General features: G+C 38.1%; 1 protein-coding gene across 9 annotated transcripts in view; it reads right to left on the reverse strand.

Annotated features, from left to right (window-relative positions):
* Positions 1-22,421, reverse strand: part of GABA-B-R2 (gamma-aminobutyric acid type B receptor subunit 2) — a 141,074-nt gene that overhangs the window by 18,269 nt on the left and 100,384 nt on the right. For 5 of the 9 annotated variants that reach the window (XM_089862594.1, XM_089862593.1, XM_089862591.1 and 2 more), the window contains 18 exons: positions 22,014-22,154; positions 20,412-20,579; positions 18,845-18,946; positions 15,124-15,189; positions 14,804-14,995; positions 14,472-14,705; positions 13,929-13,989; positions 13,705-13,788; positions 12,387-12,540; positions 10,746-10,878; positions 10,120-10,350; positions 8,416-8,526; positions 7,676-7,909; positions 5,938-6,099; positions 5,733-5,868; positions 4,759-4,819; positions 3,918-4,483; positions 27-3,164 (listed from right to left, as the gene is read on the reverse strand). In XM_089862594.1, the coding sequence (XP_089718720.1) occupies positions 2,839-3,164; positions 3,918-4,483; positions 4,759-4,819; positions 5,733-5,868; positions 5,938-6,099; positions 7,676-7,909; positions 8,416-8,526; positions 10,120-10,350; positions 10,746-10,878; positions 12,387-12,540; positions 13,705-13,788; positions 13,929-13,989; positions 14,472-14,705; positions 14,804-14,995; positions 15,124-15,189; positions 18,845-18,946; positions 20,412-20,579; positions 22,014-22,136 (3,144 nt within the window). In that variant the 5' untranslated portion in view covers positions 22,137-22,154 and the 3' untranslated portion in view covers positions 27-2,838. Of the gene's footprint in view, positions 1-26; positions 3,165-3,917; positions 4,484-4,758; positions 4,820-5,732; positions 5,869-5,937; positions 6,100-7,675; positions 7,910-8,415; positions 8,527-10,119; positions 10,351-10,745; positions 10,879-12,386; positions 12,541-13,704; positions 13,789-13,928; positions 13,990-14,471; positions 14,706-14,803; positions 14,996-15,123; positions 15,190-18,844; positions 18,947-20,411; positions 20,580-22,013; positions 22,155-22,421 lie in introns of those variants that run through there. The other 4 variants (XM_089862586.1, XM_089862588.1, XM_089862587.1 and 1 more) reach the window with 4 other exon arrangements.

Genomic DNA, 22,421 nt, shown 5'->3' on the forward strand with positions numbered 1-22,421 from the left:
AAAACCTATATGTTAGTAAATACAAGTTTTGTTACAACAATCCTTTATGAACGTTTCGTGAGAAATTTTCACACGGTATTTACGAGGTCTTTGTTTTTTTTTCTTCATTATTTCATTTCTGTTTTTTATGTAATCGGAGGATATTGAAAAGCATATTTAAATATCTACTAAAAAATAACACTTTTCTTATATAATTTCATTTGGTTTCACTTTCTTTTTTGGGGTTTAAAATTCTTTTGGGTTTTTTTTTACTTTTTAAGAATTTTGTTTTGTGGGAATTTCAAATATTTGTTTTGGGTTTGTTTTTATTTATTTATACGAAAGGTTATGTTGTTTTGGTAAATTTTATAATTTGCGCCGTTATCCGAGTGGCTCTATTCAATAACCACATTGTAATTAACTTGGGTGAGGGAATTAACTAGGGTATTTATTTTTTAGTATCGTTTCAAGTCCTGCTTCCCGAGATTTTAAACACATTAATTAACCAATTAAAATAATTAAGCGAGGAGGGGCGGCGGGCTCATTAAGGAATTGCGGCGTTTTCTGAGTATATTAAATAATTAGTGCATATTTATATTATAAGTATATAATGATTATTTACGGGGAAGTCTTCCATTTTGTAATCTAAGGCCACGCGGCCCCTTTATCGCGTGACTTTTGAACATCTTACAAAATTTAAAGCAAGACGGAAAACTTCTCCGGTAACAATTATCATTGACTTATAACATCAAATTAAATATGCACTAATTAATATTTTTTTTAAAAAGCGACATTAAACCCTTTTTTTCATAACATTAACATATTTGTTTTGTTTTTTTTCCAACGTAACATTTCATATATTAATATTATTTTTAAAAAAACCCAATAACGAAAGGATTAAAAATATGCCATTTTTTTTCTTCAAAGCGTAATAATTTTCTTCCCCCATTAAAATTAAGCATTAAAAAACTATCCAAGATTATCTTTCATATACAATTATCCCATTTATGCCTAGAATGTATCGCGAATTATTTTCTTTTTGGAATTAAAAGGTATTTCTTTACAGCGCAGCTTTTAAAAGTTATTATTAATTATTCTTTTTTTTTAGTTTTTAGTTTTTGGGCTTCAAAAAGATCATGTCTTAGCTAAATAACTACGTCGTCTTAGAAAATCTCCTCTCATTTTGAAATTTAAATCCTCACTCTCGTCCAGGTAATCTTATACTTTGTTATTATTTTTTTATTTAAATCTATCTAAATTATTTGGCATATTCTTTTTTTTCATCTTATTTACCAATAAATACCACCACGAACTTTTTGTTTCTTTTGTTTTCATTAAAAATTTGGGATATAGCTTTTGAGTGGGGAGGGATATGGGATAGGGGTTTAAATTAGGGGTTTTCCTACTAAATATTTTCCCTATAATTTCCATACCAGCCTTTATGTATGTATGTATATTTTTTTAATCAGGTTTCCGTAATTAATTTATTTAACACAAGGGTCCTAACTATCATTATATAATATATTTCTATTCGCACGTATACAATTTACATTTATTATTAAGGTGGGTATGGAATTTAAGGGGATTTTCGTATTTCCTCGTATTAATTCTGTACAAAAACTAATATTTATATATATATTATACTATTTTTAAACCTATATTTAAAGTTCTATCTATAACTCGACTACAGGCACGGATAAAAATTTATTTTGGTTTAGCTCAAAAATAAGATTAAAATTACGGTGTGTGTATGTGTATGTGATTTTGTTTTTGGGGGTGGGTTATGATTTGGGGGGAAAGGGGATAAGGTTAATAGAGAGAGGCCTTACTAACAGTTTTTATACATTTTGTAATATTTAAAGCAGTTTCTTTGTCCGTTTAACATTAATTTAACGAAAAACTGGTATTAAAAAAGAGATCACAATTTTGGTCAACGATTTATTTATGTTTTTTTTATATCTGACGCACCGGTATTACGCGTATATTTAGGGACCAATAAATAAAAAAATTTCGAGCACTTGAATATGATTGGCTGAGCGCAACGATGACGTCAATACAGTCAATCTATAGCGCGGGATGTAGGAAACGATGGCCGGGGGAAATTTTTCATTAATTAAAACGCGTGCTATATCTTCAAATTATTTTTTCCCCCATTAAAATTTGAGTTCATATATATACTTTATTTTTTTGGCGATTTAAGCGAAGCGTTTTGATTACCGAAGGAACTTAAAAACTATTAATTATTCCGTACATCACCACGTATTTTTTTAACCAGTTATAGTTAGTTCATCTAAATATCTCTTAACGGAACGGCGAAATTAACTTTATTTAATCTCGCTTCAGTTTGAGCCACTTTAACCCCATGAACTTAATTAATTGAGTTTCTCAGTCTTAAAAACTGAAAGTGTTCCTCATTTAAATATAGTAAGAAAACGATATATTCTCGCGCTGTGGATTGTAATTATCTTAACGATGACCGCTACTAAAATTTGTTTAATTAGTTCATTATAAATATTCGCAATTTTAAAGCGCCCTTTATATATAATTTATTTATTTATTTATTATCCAGTGACCGGGAAAAGGGGTAAGGGGGTATATTTTCTTATTTAAAATTTTTGTTATTTTCATTTTTGTAAAATATAAACCTAGAGATGTGGGCGCGATTTTCATTTATATTTAAATTTGATTTGTTTGTTTATATTAATGTTTATAGTTGGTGAGTCGGTTATTTATTTCCACGTTCAGAGAGGGGGGAAAGGAAGGGGGAAGGTAGAAAAACGTTTTTGTTGACGAGCGCCACGTGTTCTTTGTTTGTTTGTTTGTTTGTATTAACGAATTTTAATGGAACGGGGCCAGACCTCATAAATATTCGACAATATCACACTTTATAGACGGGAACGAGGAATAAACGCCACCCCCGTTGGCCGCGTCCCTCTGGTGACCTGTCCGGTGCACGGACGTTCCCTCGCTGACCAAACGGTTGAAGAATGGAAAGAGAGGGGGTAAGAGGGCCGGTTCCGCCCGTCTACCTTCGATCACCGACACACCACCTTGGGCGGCCCGATCCGTCTCGGAGTTACCACCGCCGAGGACCGCGCCATTCGCGCTCGACGGTAACGTCATGGGCGACCTCAGAGTCCCCAGGCTCTTGGCTCGACGGTGAGCCGGCCGAGAAGAGTCACTCTCTATCGAAATTACAACGCGGAATAGAAAATAAACCTCGAGAATACTCTAATTATCACGATGACAAACAAACTTGCGCATGAACCAAACGAAGCTCTAATAGTGACGCGTCTATGAATCAATATTTTCAACGCAAAATAAAATACAACATTTCAACTGGTGTGGAACATACGAAATGGTCCAAATGAGTTTGTGTCAATGCAAAAGTGATTTAACGGAAAACTTCGAAAACCAGGTGAGCAAACAAGGAAAATTCGATTACCAAACAGGATGGAAGGGTTAAATGGATAGGTTTCATCGTGGAAAACGAATGGCGTGTGCAAAACTCAACAATAATCAAATGATAAAACTAATACAACTGGGAGTGAACTACATCGAGGAAATTGCCACCAAAACAAATCTAACCTACTCACAAACTCGTTTAGAAAGTAAACAGTAAGGTGAAAATTAAACTTTGAAACTGCGTGCAATTTAAGGAATTGAAATCAGTTCAGTTCCTTTCGCGCATATTCAAGTAGGCAAAATGCGTATCGCAAGGTGTCAAAATATATCAAATCAAAGTATTCCAAAGTACATAAAAATATCCCTACCCAAAGTATCACAAAGTGCATAAAAAAGTATCCCAACCAATGTAAAAACCCATCATCCAAGTGTGAAACATAAATTTAAACATGGCTAAAAAAGCATACTGCAAACCAAGTCATTTTGGCAATGTTGGGATATGTGTGTGGTAAAAAAAGCTTTTGAGGACTTACCCTCGGAGTGTGTGCCAGGATCGTATCCACGATCAGTGTCTTCCTCGGCCGATGAGGAGAGTCCGTTGACGAATTCCCTTCGGCTGTGCGAGTTCTTGATGGCTCTGGCGTACGAAGTATCATCCGATTCCAATTGTTGTGGCGCTTGATAAGAGTACGAGTCGCCAGCGTTGTTGTTGGCGCCGCGTCGATCAGCGCGGGTCCCGTTGCTCTCGCCGCTTCCCGTCTCCGCCTTGTCCCGCAGGAAGGATCTCTGCGAGTCGTCGGAGTCCGATTCGGCGCCGCTGCTACCGCTTTCCGACGTGTCCACGAACTTGGCCACCAGACTGACTTGGTCCAAAAAGCTGAGACACCGTTTCGGGGCCGTCCCGTTGGCGGCCCCATTCGCGGCGTTCAAAATACCCGTCGAGCCTCCTTTTCGAGTCGCCAGCTCGACTCGGGCGCCGCTCAACCGCTCCTCCCGCGTCGGTGAAACCAGATCCGGACACGAATTTTCCGTGCGGATACGGACCCGCTTCTTCGCGGACAAGGAGGGCTTGATGTCCAAGGAGATTGCCGAGTATTTTCTACGTATATGCCGTGAGAACAGAAACTACTCGTTAAAAAATTTAGTAGTAACCAAAAGATCCTCAAATTCTTATAATTATAAAGCATGGGACCGTATATGAAATGATACCAATTAAGGTAAATAGAACTAAACAAATACAAATCGGTTCTTTTAGGCCTAAAGACTGTTGCAGTACGGGGGGGCAACAGCAACTTTGTCAGGGAAATGAATGAGTGTAGGAGGAGTAAGGGGGGATGGGTGGGACGGAGGTAAAGCTATAGAAAAAGCACGCACCTGGACTGAATCTGCTCTTCTACGACGGGGGACCTGTCTTCTTTACCATCCATCGAGTTTTCTGGAGAGGAAGAGAAATAGACAAGCATCCGGATCAGGAAAAAGAAAGAGGAGGCGAGGAAATATACGACATTGGGGGGAAAGGGAGGCGTACCAATGAAAGAAAGAATAAGAATTACTGAAAGCACTTTTCATTTGTCTCACTCTCTACGGAGCAGCTTTGAGTCTGAGCAAAAACTGAGCGTGGAGAGCCGGGGAAATTTATGAGCTTTCAAAAAACGAACTCAATTTTCATTTGACGATGAACGTACAGACCGTGTCAGTAGAAAACTTTAACACTCCTTTCTTTCTCTGTCTCACCCTCTCCCTTTACTATAGCCTCATCTTTCTTCCACTCATACACTAAACAAGTCTGAATAGAGCGGAAGGTGCAAAAGATACGTCATAACTCTCTTTCACTGCAAGGCTAAATTCCGTAGAGTAAAATGGACGTCGAGTCAGAAGTGCAGCGGAAAACTAAACGCGGAGTCGTGCGTTCGCGTTGGTAAGATGAACGAGTATAACAGTGGGAAACGTGAGAGATTGAGCTGAAATATTAACCCTTCCCACCTTCTATCTCTATTTCGCAATAATCGGCGAATAAACCTTAAGAGAAAAGCGGTCTTAGCTTGAAATTGATAAGATTTTCTACTCTTTTTTTTCTTCTTATTCTTCTCGCTCGATAGCTGCTCCCATATACCCATACAGCGTCTCTCTTTCTTACGGCTACCGAAATAATCCGATTTAACTTTCTGATATAGGATTAAGGCTCTCGGGAGTTTTCTTTTCCTTAAAAATTCACTCTCCTTATGAAAATAACGAATTTAAGCGTTCAAGCAAAAAAAAAGGTGATAAAAAACTTGGTTCGTGCACCTGGGGATAGGGATGAGGATGAGGAAATAATAGGGGGAAAGATGATAAGTTATATAACGAACCTTCTCTATCTGTCGTCGAATTTTCCGGGGTAGGAGAAGTCACTTCCGGAATAGTCGTGACGTCATGGCTGATAACTATCACAGGCTCGCGAGTTTCGCGTAGTTTCATCAGTAGAGCTTGTACCTCCAAGTTTTTCTGTGGAAAATTGTTGAATGAGGAAATTAGGATTGGTATATAAAAATTATAGGTTTTAATTCTGTATACCTCTTCCAAGGTCTGCCGGTGTCTAAGATTTTCCTCTTGCAGTAGTTTGATTCGACCGTAGAGGGAGAGGTCGTCGGAATTTTTCCGCGATTGCTTCAAGGGCTTGAGAGTAGCCCGGACCCTTTTGTCGCCAGCTTGCGGATTCCGCCTCAATTCCACCAACTGAGTTCATTTTGTGGTGTAAAAGTGGGGAGTGAAAAATAATCGACAAAAGCCAACGTTAAGAAGGTTTTGCAAAAACCTCTTCAAGAGGCAAAAATAATATTCATTCTATCATAAGTTTATAAGATATGTTGGCCATAAGTTTGTAACTGGTTACAAAGGAGCTTGTCATGAAGTGACGTAGGTCATAGATTCTGCTAAAGCGACGCCTGGTTTTGGCGCTGTCAAAGCCTTAGTACAGACTAAATGGGAAGATGGACTGTAAAACTAACAGTTCTCGCTCGAACTAGCTCTTATTAAGTCCCTAGCATTACGAAGTATAGGTATGTGTCATACTTATGCAACATATTTTATAACCTTATGATTCTATCAAGCCATAAGCCTTACTTTAAACCCAACCAACTTGAATTGTGCACCCCAAGGCTATCAATTTTCAAAATTATCCCGTAAGTATATAAAGCTGTCAAAACTTCATTTTTACACCTAGGCCTCGGTATTAAAGTTTGAAAGGAAACACCTACGCTAATTTAAAATAAAATAAACGCCTTAGGCCTTAATTTTTAAGGGAATGACGTATACACGTGGGTTAGTGGCCATTCAACCAAAGTTTTCCAAAATACACCCTGAAACAAAGTCTATATATACGTCTAGAATGCGGTCTTATTTAAAGCTTCTCTAAAAGCTCAAGGCGAGCGATGTTTCGCTAAACAGATTAGAAACTTGTCTCGCGTGTCGCGCTCATCAATTCCACTATATTTTGGATGAGTTTCAACAACTTTAGGGTTAATGCGAAGGAGTTAGAGAGGGTCTTCCCGCCTTTACTTCGAGTCTCTAGTGACTTTGGTTAAAAGAGGCGACAGGAGCCAGAGCTCTTTACCAATTCTCGAAAGGCCAAAACAAACTGATGCTGATGGAGAAATTTAAAATAAGGGTGGCAAAAATGGCGGCAACTTTATCCCGGTAACACTTCAAAGGAGAAGAACGTAAACTGAAGTCAGGCATTTAAAAAAAAATCGCCTTTCTAAACGTATCTAGCGTATATTGTAATTGAATTACTTCAAAACCTAACCTTCCAATAAACTTAGTACCTACGTCATAATTTCTTGAAATATTTATATCAACGCTACCCCTCCCATGAATAACAATTCTTAAACTCTTAATGAAGAAGAAAGAGACAAATAAAAGGTAAATGAAAATTAATCACCAATTTTCACAGAGAAATAAGTTAAAGCCACAAGCTAGGACCAGTATCGATTTTTGGTTCCCAAAACTTAATATATTTTTTAGGGTTAAAGTTGAACAAGGTTTACGAGGAGGAAATAGACGCGAGTAGACTTCATTTATAACCCCTTTTACTCCTCGGTTTAGTAGGTCAGAAAGAAGAAGAAGAACGTACAAAGCAGCCAGCTATACGGAAAGAGAGAAATTGGGACTTCGGGATGGGTTTGTGAGAGGAGAGGAGAGTTGGGTGCGAAGGTGAGGGGGTGTCTTCCAAGCTCAAGCCACGAGAGATACGGACGGTGATGTACGGACGGTGCACGGGTCAAAACGCGAGAAAAGAGATAAGAGGGCTCACCAGTCTCACCTTGGGCACGAAAACGAGGCAGAGCGTAGTTGTGGAGCAAAAAATGATGAAGACGGAGATGATTATGAAGGCCGCGTCCTGCTGCTCCCGAAGGACGAAAGAGATGGCCGCGCCGATCGAGCACATGATCACGACGTTGTACACGCTCATTCCGACATATTTGCTGTCGTTCAGAGCGGGAATGCTCACGTGGCGCGTCTCCCAGGCCAAAAAACAACCAAAGGCCTAATAAAAGACAAAGATTATTGCCTTTCAATTTGCCTCACCGATGATATGACCTATCGACCCCTTCCCGTGACAATAAGCATCCAACCTGTTATGTCCGAGGTATGGGTAGACTTAAGTAGTAGTGGTTTTAAAATAGTCTATTAGCAGACTGATTCATATCATTTACATTAGCAGCTAAATAATGTTTTAAAGATATCGTGCTAGTTTGGTTCGGTTTAGTAACGCAACCTTGAATGCGTGTGTATGGCGTTTATTACAAAAAAAAATCCTCTACTATAACCCACAGACAGTAGATCATTCAGGCTTAAATAGATTGTCATTTGTCTAAAGTACTTAACTATTTTTCCAATAGAGACAAAATGGACTCAAAATAACTTTATAACCCGGGTCGAGTCAAAGATCTAACAATTTACCATCGAAATCCCAATATAGCAGCGTAGGTACAACTATTCTCTTTTCTAATATAACGGAAGAAGAAGAAGAGGAAGAAAGAGCAATCTTACCATCAAAAGGCCTTTATACGCGTAGATAGAACCTAAGAAAACGGTCATTTTCTTGCTCTGGCAGAACTCCATTTCCGGAATGATCTCCAAGTCCTCGTTCTCCGGGGACGGCTACCAATTGAAACGGAAAGAAAAAGAAAAAAAAAAACAAAAACCATGAAATAAAGATGCCACCAAAAAAAAGAATCCGAGACCAATTTTGAGGCGTTGGGACGACCAACCACGCAATATTGCAATTGCAAAATGAAAAAGTACAACCCAAAAAAAAAAGAAATTCCATCTTTAGAAAGAAAAAAAAATAAAAATTCTTTCTCCCAAGTTAGAGGTTAATATTTCGCGCTTTTAAAATTGAGGTTTTTCAGAGAGGTTCTCTTTTTTTTTTGGTACCAATGTATGAAATTTATATATCGGCCATATCGAGCAAATCTTTGAGCGGTTAAATCCCCGCCTTTTCACTGTTATAAATAGGTACTTTTACCAAAAGATGGGATGATAAAAATGAGGAAAGCCCTATGGGTGTACGAAAAAAGAGACAAAAAGAAAAGGATTTGAAAAAGCACGTTGGCCACCTAGAAAAATAGAATTGGATCGAGAGGCGCCGGCCGGAACTAGCTAGGGATGTTCGTAATGAAAAAAAGTACAAGAGGAGGTTTTGCTCGATACCAGCTGTTACTCCATTTGTGTAAAATTGTAAATGAACGAAGTGGGTTGGTAGGTAGGTTGGTTGTTGGAATTTGGAGAAAGTATTCCCTTATTCCGTGGAACTAAAAATTCAAGTGAAAAAAAAGTAAAAATCAAGCCGACAAGAACGCGATGCACGTAGTCTAGACAAACCATCAAAATTTTCACTTAAAAAACATTTTTGTTGCGTAATGTAATACATTTACTTTGGTAGCGTAATCCAAGTACTTAACGTACTAGTGTACAACCGCGGGAAAACGTTTTGTAGGCACGAATGCTTTCCTAAAGTTCGTTAACGACTAAAATATTTATGTATATATACAGAAAGTTCCCCGAAATTCGTAAACGGATTCGCTAATGATCAGTTGTACATGATTAAATTAGTTTTGGTTAAAAAAGTGTATTTCAAAAAGCAGACGAAATTCTTCACCACAGAAACCACCTCTAGTTGGCCGAAAATAAATTTAAGAGAGACGAATAATTTTTCTTTATCGGATCAATGGTAAAACGAGTGGAACATCGGGGACATGGCTTCGATAATTCTATAAATTCTATCTCAATATTTCATTTCTTTACTATTGATTCAACGTTATTAAATATCGTTTTTCCCCATCTCTCTCTCTCTCTCCCTCTCTCTCTTTTGGGTTTGACTAAGGTTTCCCAATGTTTGATTTTCGAAGTCATCCATAGACTCTGTAGAGACTTTCAAAGATTTACAGACGGGTCTTTTTTCTTTCTTATATATATTTTATAAAGAAATTGATAATATTTGTTTGATCAAGACTTTCTTGTTAGAGGACCGAGAGAGAGAGAGAGAGAGAGAGGAAAAAAATGACCAATGCAATATTGCAAGAGAATGTTTAAGAGAGAAAGAAGCAAATCGTGGGACGAAGATTTGTCTATCTCGAAGAAATAATTTATGGTCCATGAAAAAAATGGGGTAAAAACGAACGCGATTTGGTTGAAGAGAGGAAAATATAGCTAGGAGCTAGGTAAGAAAAGAGATTGGTGGTATATACTTACGATAGCAGTTCCGTTGGTAGTTTCACGATAAAATGGATCGACGATCTGCCACGTGGTCAAAATGATGACATCAATCAAGACTAGGACGCCCACTACCATAAAGAGCTTGTAATCTTTGATGACCTTCTTGTTCAGCTTAATGTTCGTGAAGATGGCGTGGACTCGCCACGTCTTGGAAAACATTGAACCGAATGCTAGGGTAAAACCGGACATCAAAACCCAGGCGCGCGCCTAAACAAACCACGTGCAAAAAGAAGCGGGAATTAAATTTATTAATACCTAAACAGCTATAGGTTTAAGCCTAAGTTATAAGATATTTTCCTTCCATATTCCTTCGAATGCTAGAGAGCTAAGCTACACCTCGAGCTAGTTCGAGAACGACAAGTGAGAATTGAAGTCCTACACTCGGTGGTTAGTTTTGCAGGACTTCCATCTTCCTATTTAGTCTTACTAAGCCTTTGACAGCGACAAAACCAGGCGTTGCTTTACCTATCTAATCTACGACCTACCTCACTCACTTCATGACAAGCTCCAGTTTCTAAGTTACCAGTGACAAGCTTATGGATGGAACATATCCTTATGAACTTATGTTCTAAGAATAAACCGAAAACTCAGGATATACTTACGGCGCATATATAGGGAAAATTATTTTCGCTCGTTAGTCCGCTGTCTAGACCTAATAAGATGATACTGGTGTAGGTTAAAATACATCCCATAATGATCATGTTATTTAGATAGGGACTGGACATCTTGATGTATCTAAAAGAACAGAGAGAGAGAGAAAAAGTGGACGAAAAGAAATAAGACGATATACGACGGAAATGAGTTTTGATCTCTCAAAGTCGATAAGGTAAAAAGCGTTACAGAGACTTGTACCCTAAACAAAATCCCCCGTGTGTATCAAGAAAGCGGGGACCTGCAATGGGGCCGAAGGGGCGGTCAAGATAGATTTCTCCTAAAGGCATTGCATGCCCGAACCGAACCGCCGAAATGACCATCGCTTACTTCATGAAAAGGTATACGGGGGGAGGTAGAATGACTGAGCCTTTTGCTCCGCTATATGGCTCTCAATTTCTTAGGCCAGGATCTTGATTAACTTTGTTAGGAGCGATTCCCGCGGGAAATGGAGTCATTCGGACAGAAATTGAGGCCCCAGCGCGCGAGCCTCCCATAAAAAGAAAGCGCGCAACCAATATGCCACTCACGAAAAAACAGTAGTTGCCGCCCGTAGCCCTTCCCTGTCCTGTCTTATAGTAAGTCCCGTGCACCGAGATTAACTACCATTTTCGTTAACAAGGTTGGAGCCACGCGCGATGAAAGGCTCTTTCATAGTTGCTCAGGATATACCTTTTAGAGAGATACTTTGATGGTGGTAGAAGTTTCAGCGATATTCGAGGGGAATGGTGATAGCACGTGGTTTTCATCGAAAAGGTTGGGTCCAGCCAAAAACGATGGTCATATCACGCTAACCTTTTAATGTCCGGAACTTCCACTTTTCTATATATATATATATACCGAACTCAAAGGCGTATAAGGGAAATATCCGGAAAGTTTCCCGCCAATAATTGGCGGAATCTCAAATCTATTATATTCGATATTCGCCAAGTACCCATTAATTGAGAATATTCGCGGATAGGTCCAATAGTCCACTATCCGTTTCCATTGCTTTATTCGAGGAAACATGTCAAAGTCTCTTTAAAATTGGGACTAAACTTTACGCCAAATAATTATTCTCGCTCGCTAACTTTGGGTTACTTTACTTCTAACAAAGAGTTGAATTTAATGTAAAGGTATGTAGGTAAACATCGTTTAAGGGAATTTCCGAGAAATAATTAAAAGAGAAAGAGAGAGCTAGTCGACGGAGCGTTTAAAATCTTGGAATAAACCCTAATTAAAGTCTTTAAAAATTCTATAAGCGGGGTTGCTGGTACTTCGCTGCTGCATGCTAGAAGTTTTGGGGTATACCTTACAACCATAAATTAACTGGTTGCAGCAGACCCTTTAATTTACTCCATACCCGCGGCCCCTTTAAAGGAAACTCGAGCTCCAAACACGCGAACGAGAGTCGTTCTTAAAAATAAATGACAAAACGCATAATTTATCTTAAAGAAATCTAAAGAAATCTTCATTAACGAGAAATTCGACGATACCGTTAATTGTTTTATGAATTTCAAATTTAATTAGACGAAACTAAAATCCTTCAAAATTTACTCGGACTAATTAGGGACCCCGTGGTTAATTAAAATAATTGAAACGGCGGCACTCACCTTTGATTACGATATTTGATGTTAACGACTAAAAAAACGAAAGCTAAAATGATTCCGCAGACGGCGGAAATAACCAATATGGTGTAGATGGTCAAGTTGATTCTATTTTTTCTTTGAATACTGAGAGTTCTGTCCATGGGTTTTCCGGAACCTCCTTGTCAAAATATGAAATAAAAACAGACAAAGGATACTTAATCAATATAATAAATTGAAAAGTGTCGGATGTGATATAAATTTAAAGAAGGGGGAAGGAGGCAATATAATTTCTAAACAAAAGGTATATATAACCCGCCCAAAATCGATTTATTTTTTTGTCTCTTAACCTTAATAATCGTGCAATATCCTTTATTACACTTATTCGGTTAGTTCACGACCTGAATAGACTATTAAGCGGGGAAATGGAGTATAAATAATACCATAAGTTTATAAGTGATATGTTCCTACCATAAGTATGACGACACTTCCTATACAAGTTCTTAATGCTACTGAGAGACTTACAGCTCGAGCTATAGTTCTAGTTGAAGTACTACACTCGGATGGTTAATTAGTTTTGCAGGACCAAGTTCCATCTAGGTCCTATTTAGTCTGCATTACTAAGCCCTCTTTGACAGACCCAAAACCAGGCGTCTTCGCTTTACCTCGAATCTATGACCTACCTCACTCACTTCAAAATTACAAGCCCCAGTTTCCAAGTTACCAGTAACAAACTTATCAGTGGAACATATCTTATGAACTTATGATAACACCCTTTATGCCTTTGACTTAATTCCACTTTTCACGCGTGAACAACTAGGGCCCATATCCAATAACAAGCGTTCTCAATTTCGTATTCCAACCCTCCGATAAACTGGACCCCCCATTCCATTAGCAATTCCCAAATCTCTTTTCCAAAACAGCTTTCTTTTAGCTTAACCATAAGTTGGCTTGGCACTAGTCTGGATCCTCGTCCTACTAAATTAGGCAATAGCTCTCGGATGAAAGCGAGAGCTGAGCTAGAGAGCGTTTTCTTCCAATCACGTTTATATATATAAAAGAAGCGAGAAAACGTGCTTTCTGGCCTAATACTTTTTACACGGGCCGCGTCACCTTTCGCTCCTAGCTACAGTTTGTTCGCGATGTATTCGAGAATAGAGTTTAAGTTGGAACCTACACGATTTTACTTCCAACAAAACCCTACCAAAACATCTCAGGCCTCTATTATCGTATTCTACGCGTATAAGTGTTGGGTTACTCGGGTACCAGACGAGAAAAAGAGTGTGTTCATTCAAGGTGGCCAAAATAGAAGTAGAATTCCTTGATAAAATATTTAGGAACTCACCTCGCCAAAGTATAGGAGAACCTTTACTCAGATCTAAATCAGAGAGAGTGCAATCGAATTCGCCAATTTTAACTTCTTCCCCAGCTAGAGAAATTAGAAAAGAAAGTATAGTAAGAAAGAAAAAAAGGGTTATATACGGAGAAGATTGTCTTAATTTGAAGGAAAAGCATTTTGCAGACGACGCTTAAGAAAAAGGGGCCAGAGTGATTTAAAGTTTCACGTACCTTGAAGCTGCTTTAAAAGAACCAATCCCCTTCTTTCATTCTTTACGAAGTTAACGAGACCCTATATAAGAGAGAGAAAAGAAAGAAAACGAAATTTAAGAGAAAGAAGAATAAAATAATCTCTAAGATACTCTTTTTCCAAATTAGTACGGTACTGGCTTGGCTAATAATACTACCCATTTTTCTTTTCTCTTCGCATCTCGACTAGGCCTAGTTTTTGCCTGGACTAAACAGTTACTGAGAACGAAGCAGTTTACTAAATTAGTTTTAACTTTTAATTGGCTTATTAAGTTGAGGGGAAAAAAGTATATTGTTGAAGAGAGAGAGAGAGAGAGAAGTCTTACAGAGTTTAATTTCATCAAGTTTTGCTAATTTCGAGCTCGTTCGTGTGAAATTTTAATTAGTCTTGCGCGATGGGTGTTAAAACTAATGTAATTCCGTATAACAAAGAATTTTAAGCGTACTAATTACTAATTAGGCTTCGTACCGAGAGAGCGTGGATCAGGGTGCACTTTATGCCAAAATTTTGGAAAAGTAACTGACCGTGACCCCAACAAAGTCGGTCTCGTTCAAGGCCTCTCGGAAGAGTCGTCCCCAAAAGACGTCTCGATATTGAAATTCTTCGAGCTGCCAGGCGTTCCCCAAGTTCTTCAGCTTGACCAAGATCCTTTGAACGGCGATGGCCAGCGCCCAGATACCATCGTAGGCGTAACCGTGAAAACGGCTGTACTCGCCGTCTCGACTTTGATTATAGACCTCCTCGTACTCCATGGGAGTCTAAGTACGGCCCAATGGCACGCCTTATAAAATAATCCGCGAAGGAAAGAATGGCGGGGGGAGGGGGTGGGGTTGAAAGGTCATAATTGGTGACTCACCAAACCAGAGATCGTGACGTTTTCGGATGTGCTGAGGGGCAGGACGTCCGTTCCGATGTATCCTTCCAGGGCCTCCAGAATTTCGTCCAGTTGACATCGAGTGGCGTCCAGGTTGTACTCCCACCAGCGCTCCCGGTACATCGAGACGATGATCCACTGGTATTTGCGGCCGTACATCCCTTGATGGTAAGCCTTATTCACCATACAAACGTGTTAAGGTACAGTTCCGACATCTGCTCTAAAAATTTACTGCTGAGCTAAAAATCAAAAGGTATATCGCATATACCTTCCAAGTAGCAGCGCTATCTCGGGCCACTTACTTCGCAAAATATCTTCCGCGCCCAGTCCTCGTCAAAACTACCCAGAATGATACGGACGTTGCTCGTCTAAAACAAACAACGGGGAGCCCCCTATTAGTCATCTCATCTCGCAAAGACAAATACCCTAACCTTTTAACTAACCCTAACTAACTCACTAACTACGCCAAAGCACCTAACGCCAATAACCTTATACTTTGATTTTCAATTTATTTTTCCTTTGAACATCTCAAGAAAGAGAATTTCACCAGAAATCAAATCAAAAAAGCAACAAGAAAAATAAAAAACATTTTCGGATTTCCCACATCGTCAAAATATCCTAGTCAAATACCCATTTACGAGCCAATAATTCATCATAAAAGAGGCCGCAAAAACTCGGAAAACACATCCGGAAAAGGGATAAGCGAGAGAGAGAGAGAAAAAAGGTAAAGACTAAACGCGTGATTGATTAGGCCCACCCTGAGGAGAGATCTATACCGTATATATAAATGGCACAACGAGTTACTTCGCCATACAATCTAATACAACCAAAGGGGGGTAACTTCCATTACGCTACACATATAGCACGTGCTATAGACCAAACCAAGAGGCAAGAACCCATACTAGTCCCGAGAAAGTTCAAAGATAGAATTGGACAACAACTAAGTAAAAAAGTATATATTCGGGTTCACGAAAAAACCTACGTTCTCGGGAACTACATGGGTTCTTGCTTAGACTCGGTGCAAAACTGCAAAAACCGCGCTCGTCTATTACACAATATTTGAAGAGAGAGAGAGAGAGAGAGAAAGAATGAAAAGAGATGAAAAGAAATGTCTAGGGAAATGGCGCACGCTCGCCAAAAGTTATAACTCGAATAGAAATACAGTATAGGGTAATATTTGCTTTTTCTGGGGGGGGGGGGTATAAAAAGAAAAACCAAGAATCATCCATTCCCATCCCGATTTGGCGTAACTCCTATACTCTATATATATGTATTGCTAGAATTGCCGATTTATATTCTTAAAAAAAGAAAAATAAAGAAAAGAAAAACGGCGTACAGTATAGATGGGTTTTTATTCGCGAGGTATATGGAAGGTTGGTTGGAGCGAATCAGTTGAAGATAATTCGTTCAGAAGGGGAAATTTTATATCTGGACACAATAAGACTTTATTCCTGGAATAACTGGGGACAAGAGCCGCGTTCTATTTCGTCTATATCTCAATCCTCTATAGACAAGTCGATGCTAGGGACCCAAAAGCGAAATTTATATATCAAAAGAAAAAAAGGTATATATATATGTGTATAGAGAGAAAAAGAATGCCCTAACTTATTTTAACCCCGTTTGATATAAAAAAAAGTGGGGGGTATCACGTGCGGGGGGAGGGGGGTCGAAACTCGGGGGAAAATATCTCTCTAACTTCATTCCAGTTTTCTTATTGCCTTATAAATAGAAACTGACAGCCATTCTCCGCTGAGGATGATGCTACTGCTGCATCCTTTTTTACAATTTCGTAACGCTATTCTCTCGCTATAATAAAAGAGAGAGAGAGAGAGAGAGACTAGGCCTATATAAGTCGTCCATGACTTTTATTTGAAGGAAGATTTCTTTAAGCCGCAATTTCCTTTCAAATTTTGTCAAAGTAAGACAACTTTAAAAGAAAATGTTGTCTGTATAGACTATTGCCATTTTGCAACCTCAAATGCAAGTCTCGATGAAGTCCTATCTTTTTTTTTTTTTTTTTTGATTGCCAAGGCTTGAATGCGGGTTTTTTTTATGCCCTAGACAATTTGATAACATCTGATTGTTCGAATTTACAAAACTTACGTGCTAATAACAATTTAAAGGCCCATTCAGACGATAAAGTAAAATCTTACGTTCCCATAGGTACGTTCATTTCTCCGTTTAGACGTGAGAGCAGACGACTTAAAACCAGTAACGTATATATGGCAATTTTTGAACCATGACCTTTGAATACTAAAATAACCAAATACAAAATGACAAATACCACGCCAAGAATAATATAACATTTCATATATCATCTGCTAAATCGTAGCTCACTGGATCACGCGTAAGGTCTGATCGAGGCGCTAACAATGTGGTTCCATCTCGACAATCACAGCTCGACGAAACTGAAAAATTTCAAGCTTAAACCGCGAATCTATTACGTAGTCGTTGACACGTGTCTAATTAAGCGAGCAAAGCGATTTCACCGAATAGCAAACGCAAGATTTTAGTCTATGGTCTGAATGGGCCTTAATGCAACGTTGGATTCATTCAATAAACCAATTGATGAAAAATGCAGACGACGGAAACAGGATTACGTTAAAGTTCAAGGGTCGACCGAATTAATCTCCTCCTATAGTTTATAAATAAATTAGAAGATAACCTATAAAATATCAAATCTTGATCTATCCTCTCCTATCAGTAAAAGAAAAAAAAAAAAATGGTTCAAACCCCGAACTTTCTTCCTGAGCTCATAGCGTACTCATAATCGGCTTAGCGAAAAGTCTAAAGCTTCCTTCTTAAAAACTATATCTGAACTTCCGCAATGCGGGAAGTTTTAAAAAGTTAAGGGAAGAAAAACGTGAATTATATATATATGATTGTCCGATACTGGCATACGGGATTACATTGTACATCATGACCCCCTTTTCCACAAAAAGTAAAAAAATAAATAAAAAACCGGGTTAAATGCTAAAGTTTGGAGAAGTTAAGCCTTTGGTTGGGTTTAAAACCCTGTTATTTTCTAAAAATAAACCCTTCATTATAGAAATTCCCGTGGAAAACGTTAAATAATAGCAGCAACCCTCGAGTAATCCAGGTATACCGGATTAGGACCCCGCTTAGAACTACCATACTTTGAGCAGAAGTCCGTAACCTAACGTAATCAGTACAGAGTGTATCAAAAGGTCTATCAGAAATGAAGGGAAATGTAATTTGGGCGAGAATATTCTATGCCGTTTTGTCCAAATGGACGCCGTTTTCAAGTTAAGATTGGAGTATTTTACGGATTGATTTTGTTGTTGTGGTTAAATGGCTTACTCAAATTTACTGATAAGTTCAAGCTTAAGTAACTTAATTAGTTAAAATCCTACATTAAGTTGTGTCTAAGTTTATATACATTTATTCTGACTTATCTTCAGATAAGATTATTTACAAAAGTTCTGTTTTATCTAGGCCTATTATTAATAACAGATCCCTTTAAAATTTAATTAAGAAAGTGAAAGACGAAAGACAATCCTAATTTAATTAAGGCCTCATCCCTAAAAGACTCCAATCATAAATGCATCTCTTTGGGTAAAACGTCATAGAAATTATATTTTAAACACGAAATCGTAGAAAGAACATGATCACCCATAATCTCTGACGAACCTTTCAGAAACACCCTGTACAGGGAAACGATCGATTTTCTAGAAAATTCCATTTAAAATATTTTTAAATCGAAAATCAGATAAGTAATACGGATATACTTAATGGCAAAGATCAAACCGGAAAACAAATTAAGTATTAATATGGAAGCGGAAAGGATACTCTACAAAGCTTGATACACGCAGTTGCGGGGGGGGGCTGAATATTCGCTAGCGGCTATACAGAATTCTAAAAGCCCCTATCCTATAATATATATATTATACCTTGGCTAATACACGCGTACATTTGAAATTCCAAAATCGGAGAAGGAATTAAGTATGTCGGGGAAGGAAGAAAGGGAGAGAGAGAAGAATGAATGAGAGATTGAATATTTACCTTTAATTTCTGAAGCTCATCTTGTAACTCGTCTCCGATGCTCTCGGATATACCGATGCTAATCTGAGCGGCGTCCAAATCAGTCAACAGCTTCGTGTGAGGCTATGGATTTTCAAATGGAAAAGTGATTATATATTTAAAATAGCATCTTAATACTATTACCATAAGTTTATAAGTGATATGTTCCTACCATAAGTATGACACTACCTATACTTCGTAATGCTACTGAGAGACTTACAGCTCGAGATAACTAGTTCTAGCAGAACGACAAGCGAGAATTGAAGTACTGCACTTTGTTAGTTTTGCAGATTTATCTCATTATTATTTAGACTGAACTAAGCCTTTGACAGCGCCAAAACCAGGCGTCGCTTTACCTCGAATCTTTGACCTCACACACTTCATGACAAGCTCCAGTTTCTAAGTTACCAGTGACAAACTTATGGAAGGAACATATCTTATGAACTTATGCTACTACGTAAATAGAAATCTCTTTAATATTTAATTAATCAAAGCTAAACTAACGCTCTCAGTAACCAGTGACAAACTTATGGAAGGAACATATCTTATGAACTTACGCTATTAAGTAAATAGAAATCTCTTTAATATTTAATTAATCAGATCTAAACTAACAACGTCTAAAACCTCGGGAAAGATTATTTCGGCGAATTTTTAATTAGACGGTTTGAAATTTTAGACGAGATATTAATCGCCACTTGTATTGAATTAAATTTAATTTACCATAGTAAATTAAATTCATTTCACGGATTTGAATTTCTCGTGTAAGCTATAAACGAAGGGTTTGTAGGGTTTAAAGTCTATAACGTGAAGTAAAATGGACTCGGGTTACGATTAGCTAAAGGCATATACGCGACATTTAATTTCAAATCGATACTTTCACTTCAACGTTTCGACTTTTATCTAATATAGGGCCTAGGAGAAAGGGTAAATTTTAGAGATTTGTATATACACGCTTGTTTGAATCCCCTTCAAGAGTATTAAATTCGGTAAATTCGCGTAATTTGAAATATTCCAGAACACGTTAATTCGGGCGTGATTTTTCGAGACCGAAGAATACTTCTCTTGAGCTAGAAAAGGCTCGGTCAATTAATTTTGATTAAATATAAAGCTCTTTCAATGTCCCTGTGAAATATCGAAAATTAATTGGGGATATTATTTTAAAAGCTGACAATCACCGTAACACCTAATACGAACAAAGGGAAACGTTTATTGAAATTTAACTTTAAGGCATTAAAATTTAATTAAATAATTTAAGTATAAACTTTTAAGAGCTCCGCGAATAAATATTTTCGTGTTATTCTAATGTTTACTCGGCAAACCAAATAAATAAGTAGTTTTAACCCAAACTTAACGTAAATACTTAATAATTCACTGTGTGTGTGGAAAGCTTGCTTTTAGGGGTACCGAGTTTAATGTATTTTCAATGAGCGCCTGTAGAAATGTTTCACCCTCAATACATTAAATGGAGAATTTGAAAGCAACCGCTAATTACACTTTCTCCGTTAATTATAAAAGTAAAAGAAAACTTTTCAAAAGGGTGCGAACTTACCAAAGCGTATCGAGGCGAGCTCTGATAGAGGGTACCGACTCTGGTCCAGTTAAAATGTTGAAGTAAAGCCAAACGAGCCGGGTTGAATGACGACTCGCTGGGTACGACTCGAAAAAAATACGGATAATTGTCGCTAGTGTACATCGGATGGGTATCGGCGTACGTCAACTGAAATTAAAACATGAAATATCAACCAAACAGAAATTGTCCTCAAATAATATAACAATCGTATGATTTCTGGATCCAGTTCAGGAGAAACAATTGAAAGTTATTGACTTTCATCTTTTGTAGCTATGAATAGATCCTTTCTTTTTCTCTACAGTTACAGTCGCGACGGGAAACTATGGGTTCATATTTCGGATACCTTGAGAGCATACTTCCCTCCCCATAATACCATCCCCTCCTCTTCCCATCTATGAGCTTTGTTTGTTTCTAGGAAAGAGGGAAGCAAGGCGCGCATTCCTATTTCGAGATGAGTCGCCGCTCCCTGTTCTTCTCTATAGCTACTTTTAATTTCCGGTCTTGCAATCTCAAGTTGCTCCTGGCGTGCAATTCCGTTCAGGCATGGAGGTATAAAACGTATAATAGGAGGAGAAAGCTAGCTATAGTCAAGAGGGAACGATAAAAAAATTACGCTATCAAGTTCGCTTTGGTTTGAATGAACGTGGCGGTTTTTTTTTTTCACGACCATCCTGGGATTCCTTAGTTTAAAAATTCTTCAGAAAATAATTAGTTATTAAAAGCCGGATCAATATTAATGAAAATCAGGGATAGATTTAATTTTAGAAGTAGGAATGGAGAACAGAGTAATATCTGGGCGCGCGTCAAAGTCCCGGACCCCCTTCCACGGGACGGAGGGGGTATGAAAGAAGAGGCGGGTCATAGCGACAGAGGTAAAAAGGAATTACGTATTTTTCACCGTCCCCGTCAGCAACGTCATCAAAACGTAGTTTAAGTGAGTCAATAAGATAATTTAAACTTTTCGTTACGTGTTGGAGGGAGGGGCTCTGTACTGGGTGGGCTATGAGTCGCACTGAAGTAAATACTAACCGTTCTCCATTCCTACTTCTAAAATTAAATCTATCCCAGTGAAAATGTATTCACTTTCGTTTTAAACCGGCATACAGTTTTACTTTAAAAACACTTTGGGCGTCCTTTAGAGCTCAAACTTTTATTTTACACTTATTTCTTTGGTTAAAAACTTTTAAGAAAGAATAACATTCGCTACAAATAGCGCGACTGCACACATTTACTCGGTAATCATTTAAATAGCCTCGCATTTTTTAAACTCATTTTGGCTGGCTCGCTATAGACGCACATACCACGGTAATAAAATGAGAAAAGGGAGCTAATCGAATTAGTTGCCCGGCACTAAGGAACAACCAAGATAAAAAACCTTTCTTACAAAGAATAAATATTCCGGAGGAAACCGCCGGCCAAATTTTTAACCCATTTAATCTTCTTTCCCTCCTCTCTACAGTCTACAGTGTATAGAACCCCCATAAGCGACAGACGAAAGTGTCTAACTTAATTAGACGCTAAACGTAATGCGTTTAAACCGTAGTAATAAAGTTTATTTTATAGAAAATAAACGCTCTTTACCTGAACGAGCTCGAAAAAGCGCGACGTCTTAGCGATGGGATCCGTGACGGACGTGCAAGCGGCACCAAACAACATCATGATCTTCTTATTCTTTTGTGCCATCATATCGAAGAAGGATTTCATTCCCTTGGCGGCATCGCACTAAAAAGACAAAAAAAATCCTTTAAAATTCATCTTTAGAAAATTACATTGTTGAAACAACATTCTTTTAACCGCGTAATAGCGTTGGTAAAGCTAACACGTAAACAGTTTTGACATCGTACTGAAGTCTATACAATAAAAAATAAAAATAGTGTAGTGTAGAAAATTAGGGTGTCTGTCGAATTAACGCCCATGTAGTAGCATCCATGGTAATAAAAGTTTAGCCACGATATACTGTATAGCTAAAGCTAGCACCCCACCTTGATT

Source organism: Phalangium opilio, unplaced genomic scaffold (genome assembly GCF_054372755.1).
Source record: "Phalangium opilio isolate 3A_F unplaced genomic scaffold, DU_Popi_V2 ptg000540l_1, whole genome shotgun sequence".
Taxonomy (NCBI): domain Eukaryota; kingdom Metazoa; phylum Arthropoda; class Arachnida; order Opiliones; family Phalangiidae; genus Phalangium; species Phalangium opilio.